General features: G+C 38.6%; 1 protein-coding gene and 1 long non-coding RNA gene across 2 annotated transcripts in view; one reads left to right on the top strand and one right to left on the bottom strand.

Moving 5' to 3' along the window:
- LOC124869600 overlaps positions 1–4,759 on the bottom strand; it is a 46,534-nt gene extending 41,775 nt beyond the window's left edge. Inside the window, exons 1-2 of the long non-coding RNA XR_007038621.1 lie at positions 3,541–4,759; positions 3,278–3,405 (exon numbers count right to left, since the gene is read on the bottom strand). This is a non-coding gene — a long non-coding RNA (uncharacterized LOC124869600). The remainder of the gene's footprint in view (positions 1–3,277; positions 3,406–3,540) is intronic.
- The window catches only part of prkci (protein kinase C, iota), a 46,099-nt gene extending 32,341 nt beyond the window's left edge, over positions 1–13,758 (top strand). The window contains exons 11-18 of the mRNA XM_047367547.1: positions 2,756–2,842; positions 2,930–3,065; positions 3,162–3,249; positions 4,836–4,961; positions 5,381–5,460; positions 7,241–7,330; positions 12,101–12,216; positions 12,313–13,758. Of these exons, the coding sequence (XP_047223503.1) occupies positions 2,756–2,842; positions 2,930–3,065; positions 3,162–3,249; positions 4,836–4,961; positions 5,381–5,460; positions 7,241–7,330; positions 12,101–12,216; positions 12,313–12,400 (811 nt within the window). The 3' untranslated portion in view covers positions 12,401–13,758. The remainder of the gene's footprint in view (positions 1–2,755; positions 2,843–2,929; positions 3,066–3,161; positions 3,250–4,835; positions 4,962–5,380; positions 5,461–7,240; positions 7,331–12,100; positions 12,217–12,312) is intronic.
- Positions 13,759–14,164: the final 406 nt, after the last annotated feature.

Below are 14,164 nucleotides of genomic sequence, written 5' to 3'. Positions count from 1 at the left end.
ATTCATTCTTTTAAAAAAATATTCCTTGGCATGGCTAAAAATGCAATAACCAGGGTTCCTGCAGATCCTTAAAAAGTCCTAATAGGCATTGATTTCATCAATCTAAAAATAAGGCCCTAATTGGTATTAAAATGTCTTAAATCAATCTTTCAGAGGTCTTAAAAATGTTAACACATCTTACATAGGATTCTATGATTGTAATTCGTCTCAAATATAAAAATAATAGGTAAGATTTATTATTTTTTAAATAATTTATCGCTGATCCTGATAGCGGAATCAATAAAGGAAATGTTGCTGCGGCTGGGACGATCAGAGCAGATGCATGTCGTTCATGTAGCTCTAGCAGCATGGAAAAAAGTCTAAATTCAACGAAAATTGGATGTCCAATCAAATTTTTTCTGCATGGCTGAAACCAGTACAAGGGCCAGGAAATGTTTCAAACTCGGCATGATGGGAATCAAGGCAATGGAGTCACGCATGCGCAGCGTGAAACACAAAGCGTCAAAATCAAGTTCATAACAAACAGCAGGTATTTTCCAGTTCTGTTCCACTCTCGTCTCTGCAATGCCTCCACTACCATCTCCGATATTGACAGTGACAGCAGCACCACATTTCCGGACAGTGTCCGACGGAACGAACTAGATGTTCAAACTTGGAGATAAATATACACTACAGGTCAAACGTTTGAGATACACTTCTAACTTAATGGGTCTCTTTATTTTCATGACTGTTCACATTGTAGATTCTCATTAAAGGCAATAAACTATGAATGAACACATGGAATTATGGAGAAACAAAAAGTGTAAAATAACTCTAAACATTTTTATGTTTCATGAGGTGGTCACCTGAAAGAACTTCCCAGAGGTTCATTGAGAGGCGGCCAAAGGTTAATATTTCAGTCATCACAGCAAAGGGCGGCTACTTTAGAGAATCTAAAATATAAAATAGTTATCTCACAATTTTTCGTTTGCTACATAATTCTATATGTGTTTATTCATAGTTTTGATGCCTTCACTGAGAAAATCTACATACAATGGAAATAATCATAAACATAAAGACAACCATTAAATTAGAAAGTGTGTCTAACATTTTTGACTGGTAATGTAAATAGATAATAGATATAAATATAAATAAAAAATATAAATAGATATACATTTCTAACTTTTACACTGGACCAAAAAGTCATGTTTTATGTTAAAATAAACATTTAGGTGAAATGGTCGCTAACTGGGGTTGCTTTTTTTCCATTTGTGTTTGTTGTGAAGTTGGTCTTAACTTTTTATTTCAAGTAGCATTACAAAGGTCTTGAATTTAACTTGCCTTAAGCGGTAGGAATCCTGAATAACATAGCATCTTTTTAGTGTACACTTAAACATTTGAAGCAAAGGATGCATCTGCAGCTAGAAACTGTTCAAACATCAAAATGTCAAAAGCTCGGCCCTTTCTGGTTGATTTAACGTCAGTACAGCTGCTTCTGTGCTGAAAACGGTCAGACAAAAATGGCCTTTTGTATCCTGGCATTTTTTGGAGATTTTCTTTTACATTAAAAGCATAACATTATCCATATAAAATTGAACCTTGTAACCACCAAGTTACACTTTCTTGTTTTATAAGTGCAAAAACAGACAAGAAATCCAAAAAGATTACATGTTATATATCAAAACGGTAAATTTAAATTCAGGTTTATTAACACTGCCTTTTTAAATATCAAACCTTACTTTCAGTTTCCTTATGAATTACTACACGTTGCAGAATAGTTTGCACAGATCTTAACCTGTGGAGGGGCGTTTCCTGCTCAGGTGTTGCTGCATCGAGAAACATTTTCAGTCGTTTTCTCGGGCGCCTTTATTTGCCCCTCGCCGTCTCCCTCCATAGCTGATAATGTCGCTTGGCATCCACATATCAGCATCGTAGGCTATCATTACTGGAAATTGGAGCGCTGTGAGACAAAAATAACCACCAGGCTGGAGCACAGTGCGCCGAATAGTTGAAAAGAATTGAACAAATCCACGAGGCGGATAATTTGCCTCGAGGAATTTTAGTATCCGTGGTACTCGAGTCTTTAGAGGAATCGTTTCAGACCAAAACATAAAAGATCTTTAGAGTTTGAAAGAGTCATGTAGAGAAACCATTCTGTCATACCAGCTTTTACCCAGATAACAAAACGATGTTGATGTTTCTAAATGACACTTGGGGGTATTTCTGCATCTAGCATTTCATTGACTAGCATCACTGGGCCTATTTGTCAACAAATTAGTGAGGTCACAGTTTAGGACATGGAAGATTCCCATTATAAAAACATATTTAGAACTTCTACTAGGGCTGCAACTAACAATTATTTTGCTAATCGATTAATATGTCGACTTTTTTTGATTAATCGATTAATAATCGGATAGCAAAAGGTGCGTAATAGTAGATTTCTTACAGAATTTGAACCAGATGAAGCTAAAACTATGCCACTTCAGGAGTTTTGGATAGAGTATAAATTTACAAAGAAGGTTTTTCTTCTTAAATGCAAAATATATATATTTTTTGTAAAATTTTGGTTTAATTACTGCTCTGAGTGGGTTGTTCTTTCAGCAAATGGCATGTTTTTATAGTCTGTATAGTCCAGTTAACAATTATTCGATTACTAAATTAGTTTACGATTATTTGAATAATCGATTAATCCGATTAATAGTTTGAGCCCTAACGACCACCCAGCCAGTAGCCACCAAATAAACATATTAACATTAAAAATGTATTCTTTCCTCAGGCTGTTCTTTGTTATTGAATATGTAAATGGGGGTGACCTCATGTTCCACATGCAAAGACAAAGAAAACTCCCAGAAGAACACGCCAGGTAAAAACTCAGTCCCCTTTCTCTCGTTTGTTTTTAAAAGCAAAAAAGACACAATCTTGACCACTCGTTGTTTTTCTGTGATTACAGATTCTACTCGGCAGAGATCAGTCTGGCACTCAACTACCTCCATGAGCGGGGAATCATCTACAGAGACCTGAAGCTTGACAACGTACTGCTGGACTCTGAGGGACACATCAAACTTACAGATTACGGCATGTGCAAGGTGTGATTGTCGCATTAACGTGTGAACTAATGATGCCGCGATGCACTTTAGTGAAAAGCACGTGCAGACGTGTCGGTTCACTTTCTGTTTTTGCAGGAGGGTTTGAGACCTGGAGATACAACAAGTACTTTCTGTGGTACCCCTAATTACATCGCTCCGGAAATACTTAGAGGAGAGGATTATGGTAAGGATTACAACAGGGAGGCACTTACCAGAAACGCTATCCGATGATTGCCCATGAAACGTTACAGAGGAGTTATGATGAGATGTCTGAAATGATGCTTTCAGTTATAATGCTGGCGGCTGTAGCTGAGCTGGACATTTATCTGTCATGTGTGAGCTTCCGAAATGTTACGAAGACAAACAAGATGAAATGAATGTAGAGCATCTTAAAAAAACAACAACAAAACCTTGACAACAATAAATTGGTCAAACTAAAGTAGACACATTTAATTGGGGAAACTTTTAAACTTACTCAAAGGCAAGGGAGCTTTATAAAACACCGTGGCGAAACTCTGCACATATGACTCAAGTCTAACGGGTTACGTTTACAGCAAAGGTTGCATGTAGTTTCAGCTGCTCGGTTAAAAGTCACTTTGTTCCACTGAAATCCACAGCTATAATTATCAACACATAAAACAATAAAATAAAAATAGGAAAAGCTCCCTGGTAACTAAAGTGGTACCATAGCGACAACTCACTTTGCATTAAAAAAAGGCTTTATTTTAAAAAAAAAAACTATAGTAGTTTTAAAGCACAGATTTTCATCATGTCACAGAAACGGTTATTTAAATAAAAATAATGATTTCTTTTAATTTTTCCCTGAATTGTCTCTTGTGGTGGTTTACCTGAATGCTCTGCTTGGTAACAACCATGCTCTTAATGCTAAGATGAGTCTCAGTGGCTGACTTTGAAAACACTTTACAGAAAATGCAGCAATTTGACTGAACAGCATTTAGTTTCAACGTGAGAATCCACTTTGAAAAGCCTGCACAATGGCTCAGAATTACCCAAGCCATCTCTAACTGTTGGCATTCATTTAAAAGGGAAGTTCAAACCAAATACAAGAGCTTATTTCACAAACCTGAAAAGCACAAAAAAAAAAACTCTCGGGGTGGAAAAAGTATTTAAAAAGTATTTTCTGGCCCTTGTGAAAAGGAGATGGAAATGAAAATTGTAATAGGGCTGCACGCCATGTTGGAAATGAATTATTCCAGTAACATCAGTGTTACTGGAATAATTTCTCGAAGGACATTTTAAAATGTACTTTATATGCCAAGTTTAATTAGTTTGCACTTTGCTTGAATTTATTCATTGTGTTGAATGGAGTCTTAGAATAGTAGATGCTAAAGGCCACAGAGACAGCTGGAAACATTATAATATCAGATGAGAAAGAGAAAAAAATAAATAAGGAATGAAAAACCTTGTCGGAGGTAAATGTAGGTTTTATTGAGGTTGAATGCTTTTTTTTGGCCTTTGTCAACTGGCTTCCCAGTTACATTTATGCCAGAGTCAAAAAACACTATACAAGTAGATACAAGGTATATTAGGCTTACATGAGTTAGTTATTAAGTTGAATAATTTAGTTTTCTTTGGTTCTAAATTTCCTGTCCCAATCTAGGTTTATTTATGAAGCTATTCAGGGGCAAAGTGGGATTATATCCATTTTAAATGGTGTTAAAATGTCTTGAATTAAACCCTGAAATATACAGAAATCAAGTCTTTCTGCTTTACAATTTGAATCTCTAATGGACAGTGTACGTCTTTCAGGGTTCAGCGTGGACTGGTGGGCGCTGGGCGTGTTGATGTTCGAGATGATGGCGGGCCGGTCGCCGTTCGACATCGTTGGTAGCTCCGACAACCCAGACCAAAACACAGAAGACTACCTCTTTCAAGGTATAACTCGCAGAGATGCACACAGCTAAGATTTATAGTCGGAGGAAAAAAACTGCTGGGCTGAAGAATCCAACACCTTTTTATTGACACCTTTATAACGGCTTCTGCCGGTGCCAGCCACATGCCATCTGTTGCTGGGAAATGTGTGAAAGTATGTGTTTTCCCTTTTATTCCATCGTTAAATATGCTCCCAGAATGTGTTTTAGTTCTTAGAATAGCCAGCGAGATGTTGGATCTGCAGAATAATGCATAATTCAAGACATGTTGTCACAACACGGCTCACAGAGCTGCTGTATAGGCAGCATGTTCAGCACTTGGAGTCCGAGCTGCAACAGTGTCAATAACCTGTCATCTCAGTGTGAGTAAAGTGTGTCTATCTCAACATCTTTCCTTTCTCCACCTCTCTTTTTTTGCTGCAGTTATATTGGAAAAACAGATCAGAATCCCACGCTCATTGTCAGTCAAGGCTGCCAGCGTTCTGAAAGGATTCCTCAACAAGGTATGAGGGGATTAAACGGGCTGTGATCAGTGTTAAACAGAGTCTGCTCCTACTGGGAATTACATTAATATATCCCTATTCCATCTCTTCGTGTCTTCTATTTGCTTTTTCTAGGTCTAACTCAATTTGCTGTTCATTCTCTTTTAGCTGTGATTATTTTAATTTTTCTCTTAATACATAAAGAAAGCCTGTATGAACTTTAATATGTGTTAAGAGATTCTAACTGTATGAAAACCTTGATTTTTGTATAGATAATTAGTCAGGCTGTTTGCTCAGGTAACAAATTAGCCCCTCATAGCTTGGCAGCTGTAGTTTTAAAACAGAGTTACCTTAATAAATGTGCTGGGTGACGCTTCCTTATTTTACACACGTCTGTCAGGGTAGGAAATATTTCCAAACTAAATTGGTCTTTCGTGTAACTGTAGCAGGTTTTTATCATGATCCCAACTGTCAGTGAGTGGCAATATGTGGGGGAGGGGCAGCACTGCATTACTCTATATCAGGGGTTCCCAAACTTTTCAGCCTGTGACCCCTAAAATAACAGTGCCAGAGACCGGCGACCCCATAAAAATACATAAAATTGTGACACTCTATATTTAATTATAAAATATAGAGTGATATAATTATATTTATTTTTTAATAAATTTATTTTTAAAATGACATTTTATTATTTAATTTCATCATATATTATTCAATTATTTAATGGGACATTTCATGGCACATTTATTTATTTCATGGGACATTCACATTTATTCATTTTATGATTAAGTGATATAATTCATATTAATATTAGCTTGTTTAAAAGCTCAACAAGCTGATAAAAAAGGCTGGTTCTGTTCTGGGGACTCCTCTGGAACCTCTGGAGATCATTGTAGAAAGACGGATTCTTCATAAAATGAAGAACATTATTGAGAACCCTGAGCATCCTCTTCATCAGACTGTTGTACAACAACAGAGTGTCTTCAGTCAGAGGCTTCTTCAGATCTGCTGTAAGACGGAGCGCTACAGGAGATCCTTCCTACCCACAGTCATCAGCATCTACAACGGCTCTTTGAAGAAACCCTCATAATGAACTGCAACAACATTTAATTTCCTTTTGGGATTAATAAAGTATTTTTGGATTGAATCGCCAAGAAAGTTATCTTCTGCAATTCAGGCATGAAACGCTCATAACCTTTTAACAGAACCTCCCTTTAAAAATCCTGAACTATCCCTTTAAAATGGCTGCTCTTTGTAGGAGGTAAGGCTGTTCAGCTGCTGTCAATCTAGGAAATGGACCCTGTGTGTATCTTTGCTATTGGAGAGGTTGTTCTGGTGTTATTTTTGTTTTGCTGGTGTCAGAGTTGGTCACAGAGCTACTAATATTTTCCATAAACTCCTGACAGACATGACGATGCACTCACTGTGTTTGATAGGTGGTGGCTCATCTTAAATGACTATTAGCACACCGGTTGTTCTTTACTAGATGTGCTCAGTTCAAACTAAAATAGTTGCCTCATCACCTGACAGAGTGAATGACAGTAATATCACTTAAAATAGACCAATAAATACTTTATGGCTAATTTGTCTCTAAACATACATGATCCAAACCAGTTGATGGACATGGGTAATCTCTCAGTTTAAAAGGTGGCTTCAGATTTATTAAAAGGCTTCATTTCTTTGGCCTTCATCTGTTCTCATATCCTGTCACTCTCTCCTCCTTCTGGCTGGACATGTTGTCTCAACCTCCTGCTGTCATCTCCCACCGTCTCTCATCCTCCTCTCACCTTCCCTCTCACAGGATCCCAAGGAGCGTCTGGGGTGCCACCCTCAGACAGGCTTCGCAGACATCAACGGCCATCCGTTCTTCCGAAACGTCGACTGGGACCTTGTGAGTGATTTCACTGTCATCGTCTCTTCTCCCTCTGCCTTGTTTTGCTTAAGACTTTGCCTCATTATTTACATCTGCAGAGGGATCTTAATGCATTAGACGTGTTTAGTTATTTCAGTAACTAAATTCAGAAAGTAAATCTCAGGAATTTATTATATGCGGTGATATATTTCAAGCATATATTTTTGTTCATTTTGAGGATTCAAGCTTCTGAAAACCCCAAATTTGAATATGGTCGCCTTTCTAAAATAATGGCGCGAGTCATTTTTTGCCTAAATAATCTCCTCATGATGTTGGCTACCTCTTGTAAAATTGTCTAAACCCTCCTTTGAGGAGGTTATGCTATCCCATCTTTGTTATATAATGGCCCAGGTCAACTTAAACAGTTTTACAGGTTTTTAAAGCTTGACAAAATGACATAGGCCATTATTTTAGGAGGGTAACGATGTAGAATAAGACCAATAAAAGTGATTTGTAATATAAAGATTTTTTTCTGTGTTATGGCCTACACAACCATTTAATACCTCCACTAGGAGGTTAAACCCAAAAATATGTGCTGTATAAAAGCATATTAATAGGTGGTTTAGTGGAAGGAAAAGGTGTGGGTGAGCGGTGGTACCATGATCATTAAACCTGCTATTGGTTCTTTTGGTAGTGTGGGCAGGTACCCAGTCCGGCTGGAAAATGAAATCTTTATTTTCATAAAGTTCGTCAGAAGAGGGGAACATGCTCTGAAATGTCCTGGTAGACTGGAGTTTGGACTTGAGAAAACACAGTGGACCGCTACCAATGGATGACATAAGTCACCAAATCATCGCTGGCTGTGGAAACCTCACGCTGGACCTCAAGCAACGTAGACTCTGTGCTTCTCCACTTGTCCTTCACACTCCAGACCTTGATTTCCCAATGAAATTCAAAATGATTTTCGTCTGAAGAGGGAACTTTAAGCAATACTTCAGTTGTTTTTCCTCTTAGTCTAAGGAGAAATCTTCTCTTGTTGTCTGTGGTTCAGAATTTACTTAAATCGAGGGATGTTCTCTGAAGGAGAAACACCAGATCAAGTTTCTTTCAACTTGAACTTACCGTGAGGTGAGCCATATATACCTGTTAAATACCCGGAAAGAGCTATTTCTGCTTTTATTACATCTCGACTGAACTACTGCAACGCTCTGTGTTTTGTTTTGGATCAGTTATCTCTCCAGCATCCCCAGCAGCTCATCTTGTCTGCCACTTTGAGGGGTGAACACTTCGCTCCAACTTTGGCTTCTCCTCATCGGCTTCCGTCTGTTTCCGGATTGAAATTCAGATTTTATTTCTTACTTTTAAAGTTTCAAATGGTTTAGCCCCATCTTTTCTAACTGATCTCCTGAACATCTGAACACCATGAAGTCCACTTCCGTCAACCAGCCAGTTTCTCTTATATGTTCCATGTTCCAGATTGAAATGTGAAGATTGATCATTTGGACTTTAAGTTATTCGGGGTGCTCTTAGTCCATATTTTTATATTGTAACTGAAATTTATTTTATTCCATCTCATATTGTTTTTATTTACTTTTAGTTCGACAGTGAAGCACTTTAATATGTTATATAAACAAACGAAACAATGACAGCGGTAACCCAAGTCCTGGCTGCATCTCTGTGCTGGCTCTTGAAGCTTAGACTCCAGCTGCACTCCATGCCTTGTGAATCTCTTAAATGAGCTTTCCTTCCACTAAACTTTCTAATTACGCTAAGTAAGCAGTCATGATTTGGAGGGCCATAACAGTTTTACCTTCCATTCAACTTTCCATTAAGGTGTTGAATGCAGCACGCTGTAAACAGCCGGCTTCGTTAGCAGCACATTTTTGTGTCTGACCCTCGGCTAATTTGAATCAAACATTTCTGTATTAAAAATATTTGTTGATTTTATTTAATATTCAACTTTTGTTTTTAATCAAAATTAAAAGAAAATAAATGCTTGAAATTAACCAGTCTATATCATAAATCTATATGTATCACTTTTTGAACTAAATGAATGAACCCTTCCACCATATTAAAGTTTGTGATGCGACTATATTGTGTTTTTCTTTTCCTGCCTTTTTAGAAGGTAGGACATAGACAGCTGAGCTCTTCTTGGGGTCACGCTCTTCCTGTCATGCTCTGCAGGTTTAGCTGCAGTGTAAAAGCGAATTGTTATCAGCTATGGAGTGAGACTCATGTCCTTGTTTAGACCAGTCAGAGGGTAACAAACATGTTCGGGGGGAGGTTAAACTGACAACAGCAGATAGGATGAGTCACATGGGCTGAGATTGGCTCAAGCCACAGATGGAAAACATATCAGAGGAGACGGACCATATAGAGCTAAAATGTGCAGTTCTAGTTTTCTGGATCATCAGTGAATCATGTTTTACTTCAGTGTGAAACTCTGAACTGCGCACTAAGTCTACAGTTTTCAGAGATACTATTCTTACTTCCACTGAAGTTGTGGTTCCTCATCTTGGTCAGTGATACTAAAACCCAACGTTTGACTTATTTCACAAGGTTTCCAAATACTTATGTTTATCTGCTTTTTGATTGTGAATATTTTTCCCTTCTAAAACATATCAAAGTTGGTTCTGAATGTGGAACGAAGGTCAGGGAATCAGCAACTCACCTGTTAGGAGTTTCAAAATCACCTGTAAGAATACGAGTGAAACTGAATCTACAACCAGAAATACACAAATATTTTTAAGACTTCCTGTTCTCAGTTTCAGCGATGAATGAGATGTTGTCTAAGAGTGAGATTTCCGTTTTCTGACACCATCCGCTGTAAAATGAGACTGAGTCCCAGCAGAGTCAAAACTCAGTCGTTGACAGAAATAATTTCATATGAATTTGTAATAATTTCTGGTAGAAATTCTTTTAACGGTGACATATAAAAAGTTTATTAAATTGTCAAGAGCAAAATACAGTCTACACTTAATAATACCCCTCACCCCTGTGAATATTCGTAGTAGCATATACTAAATCATTCACGTCTGTACTTCTTAATCTGTTCCCGTTGAAGGATCAGGCACATTTTCTGTCCAAAGCTAGACTTACATGTGCCCAGGAATAAAAAACAGACAGGCTAGCTCAGCAGGGATCACCATGACCTCTTTTTTTTCCCTGTTTGGTCTGGAGCAGAGACCCAGCAGTTGGTCAGAGTGTCTGGACAGATCAGCTTGCACTCCCTCCTCCACCCAGCTTTGACCGTCCTGACACAAACCTGAAACTCTGCCCTACTGTTAACCTGCAGGCCTGCAGGGGGAGCTCTTGTGGGCTTGCAATCAGTCGCTGGTCCAAGTGGGACGCAGATGAAGGCTTATTTAGTTACTGGTACATAATGTAGTCAAAAATAATGGATTCATGCAGGTCTTAGTCACTGTTCAAGATGTGGGCAGTGCCTTGCAAAAAATATTCATACCCCTTTAACACTTTGTGTCACATTAAAACCACAAACTTCAGTGTCTAATTACTAAATTGGTGATTTAATCTCTGTATAAACAGAGCTGTTCTGTGAGAACCTCAGAAGTTTGAACGTTAGTGAACAAACAGCATCATGAAGACCAAGGAGCACAGCAGAGAGATCAGGCATGAACCTGTGGAGAAGTTTAATGCTGAGTTAGGTTATAAAATAAAATCCCACGCTTTGAACATCATATCTTTGGAGGAGCTGCAGCAATCCACAGCTCAGCTGGGAGAATACGTCGTCAGGACAACTATTGGTCTCGCACTCCACAAATATAACATTGATGGAAGAAGTCTCATTGGCTATTAGCTGCAAGCCATGTGATTTGAATGTGCTCTGGTCAACCTTTTGTTCTAACACATCACAACCTCCTGAACTCGTCGTGAATCATGACTGTGGCAGCATCATTCTGTGGGGATTCTTATCGTCGGCGGGTACAGGGAGCCTGATCGGAGTTGCTGCAAAGATGGATGGAGCTTAATACTCTGTTACCTTTGAAGAAAACCTGTTACAGGCTGCAAAAGGTCAGGGCAAAGGGCAGAGGTTGGCCTTCCAGCAGCTCTAAACATGCAGCCAGAGCTACAATGGAATGGTAATGGTCTGAATTTATAAAGCCCTTTCCAGTCATATCGATCACACTCACAAACTCACACACAGGCAAACAACAATTCACAGATCGGTAGGCAACTAGACATTCTGTGCCTTGCCAAGTGGCACAATTACATGTGGCAGGAGGAAGCTGGAATCAAACCTACAACTTCTGTATTGCAAGACAATTACTCTATTCACTGAGCCACAGTCACCTCAAAATGATTTGGATCAAAGCATATTCATGTGTTGGATGGCCTAGTCAAAGTCCAACTCCCACAAATGCGACTGAGAATCAGTAGAAAAGCTTGAAAATTGATGTTTGCAGATGATCTGACTGAGCTTGAGCTATTTTGCAAGGAATAATGACAGACATACTCCAGTAGACTTGCAGCTGTAATGGCAATGAAAGCTGGCTCTACCACATTGACTCAGGATCAGCTGAAAACAAATACCACACTTTTTAGATTTCTGTTGCAAGAAAATACTCCACATTTATGTACTACATTGTGTTGGTATAGCACGTAATATCACAACAAATTACATTGAAGTTTGTGGTTGTACTGAAATAAAATGGGGAAAATGACTAACATTTAAAGCAGCTTGTTTCCAGGGTGAAAGTCAGCCAGTCCAGTTACTTAATCATCAAAGCATTTAAATGAATAAACCCTGGAGCTTCTTTTTCATTTGTTCTTGTTTTCCTGTAATTGCAGCTGGAGCAGAAGCAGGTGGTCCCGCCGTTCAAACCCAACATCTCAGGGGAATTTGGGCTGGACAACTTCGACGCCCAGTTCACCAATGAGCCCATCCAGCTCACGCCCGATGACGAGTAACTTCTCTTCCTCTTCCCTTTGCCTCAGCATGCAGCTCCTTTTCTCCTCTGAGCGTTTGAACTCACCTCTTTTATCCGTCTGTCTCGTTTTAGGGACATCGTCAGGAAGATCGACCAGTCGGAGTTTGAAGGGTTCGAGTACATCAACCCTCTCCTGATGTCTGCGGAGGAGTGTGTGTGAGAGACGTTGAGATCTGCTTCTGTTGAACGCCACCCACCTGCAAACACACACACACACACACACTCACACTTACACGCGTGTTTACGCGGCGTCTCCTTGCTGCATGGTCACGAGACAACCCAGCAGCAACATCAACCTTTTGTTCGAGGGCCACACAAGTAGGACGCTTTTTTTTGCCAAAACCAGTCTCACACTCTGCCATTTATAACCTCTTGCCCTTAAGCCTACTTTGTTTATCAATAATTTTTTATACCATGTAAATCTGCTGTGATCAGTTCTCTCGTCTGGGCCGACTTTATTGCGGCTGAAAAGTTCTTCCAAGGTTGCTGACGGACTGAGCATCCATTCCTTTAAGCCGACGGGTCACTTCCAATGCAGATTTTATTTGTGTGTATAATAAACTACTATTGAGGATGAACACTAGACGAGGCCTTTTTAGCTTCACGCCACATTTGGACAGAAATTACTTATTAGTTCTGTCTAGAACAACAGTAATCATCATAACACTATTGTTTAAAAAAAAAAAAAAAGATAAAAATCTATATATTTTCTTATATTTTATTTTGGACTCTATAAAGGTGTTACACATCAAGCCTGTGTATAAGAACCAGACGAGTACTGGTTCTGGAAAACAAGAGCTTCAGGTCCCTTCTCCCAGAATGAAGGAAATGAAACACTAATAGTGAGTTAATGCTGTGAATGAAAGCGCTGTGGGAGCTGGAGGAATAGCACAAAGCACCTGGAGGCCGTAGCACAGGTTTACTGTTGCCGGGCAGATTTTCCTTTAAATACACGTTCATACAGGACCAAAAACAGTTTCCTGGTACTTGTTAGGTGGTACAGTATGCATAAGGAAGATGTGCTGTCCTAGGTCATAGAATTTATATATTCAGATTTTTCTTTTTTCAACATTTTTTTTAATACAATGCCTTTCTGAAACCTGCGCTCTTTATTGTTTATTGTATTTTCTTTCATTCCATGTGCATCCTTTTCCTGTAAAATCAGACTCGCATTGTTGAGCAGTTTTGATCCTAAAATGTGGCTTTAACACTGTCAACGGAGCCCGAGATCTAATTTTGGAGGTATTTTAACAAATGAATGTAATGACACTAAGCAGAAAGTGGAGGAAAGCATTCATTTGTTACAGTTTAGCTTTATTGTTGCTTTTCTGTTAATATGATTTAATTGAGTTTTCTTTTATCACTAAATTGATTCTAAAATGTTAACGGGGGGACAGTGTAAACACTACTATTTGTATGCGTTGTACTTTGCAGATGTTTTACCATCCGCTGGACTTTATTATTAGTGTTCAAAGAAGAAAAAAATGCAGATGGTGAAATAAACATTTTATTTCTCTCTTTGTGGTAATAAGTGTTTGTGTCAGTGTGAGTCTCTCGTTTGCATATAAACCTGCAATGCCTTACAAAAGTAACCCTACGTGCTTTTTGACATGCTCGTCATGATTCCACAACATAATTCGATGTATTTTAGCAAAAATGTACGTAAAAAAATGTGCATTTATTAAATAATACTCCAGTCCTCATTTGGCATGTGCAGTAGTTACAGATTTGGAAACAGAGCCGGTCTAAGTTTTTCCAGATGCCTTAACATGTGTGAAATGGTGGTATATCACACTCAGTTTTAGCGCTGTGGTTTGGTGTGTTTTTCTTTTAACCTACAAGGATTAGGACTACTAATAAAGCAGCTCAAGGTGATTTCTTTTTTTTTATACTCAAATTTCCAAAATGCTGTAAAAACCGCTGC

This window comes from Girardinichthys multiradiatus, chromosome 6 (assembly GCF_021462225.1).
Source record: "Girardinichthys multiradiatus isolate DD_20200921_A chromosome 6, DD_fGirMul_XY1, whole genome shotgun sequence".
Taxonomy (NCBI): domain Eukaryota; kingdom Metazoa; phylum Chordata; class Actinopteri; order Cyprinodontiformes; family Goodeidae; genus Girardinichthys; species Girardinichthys multiradiatus.
Note: the sequence above shows the minus strand (reverse complement) of the source record. Positions and strands in the feature narration are given on the sequence as shown.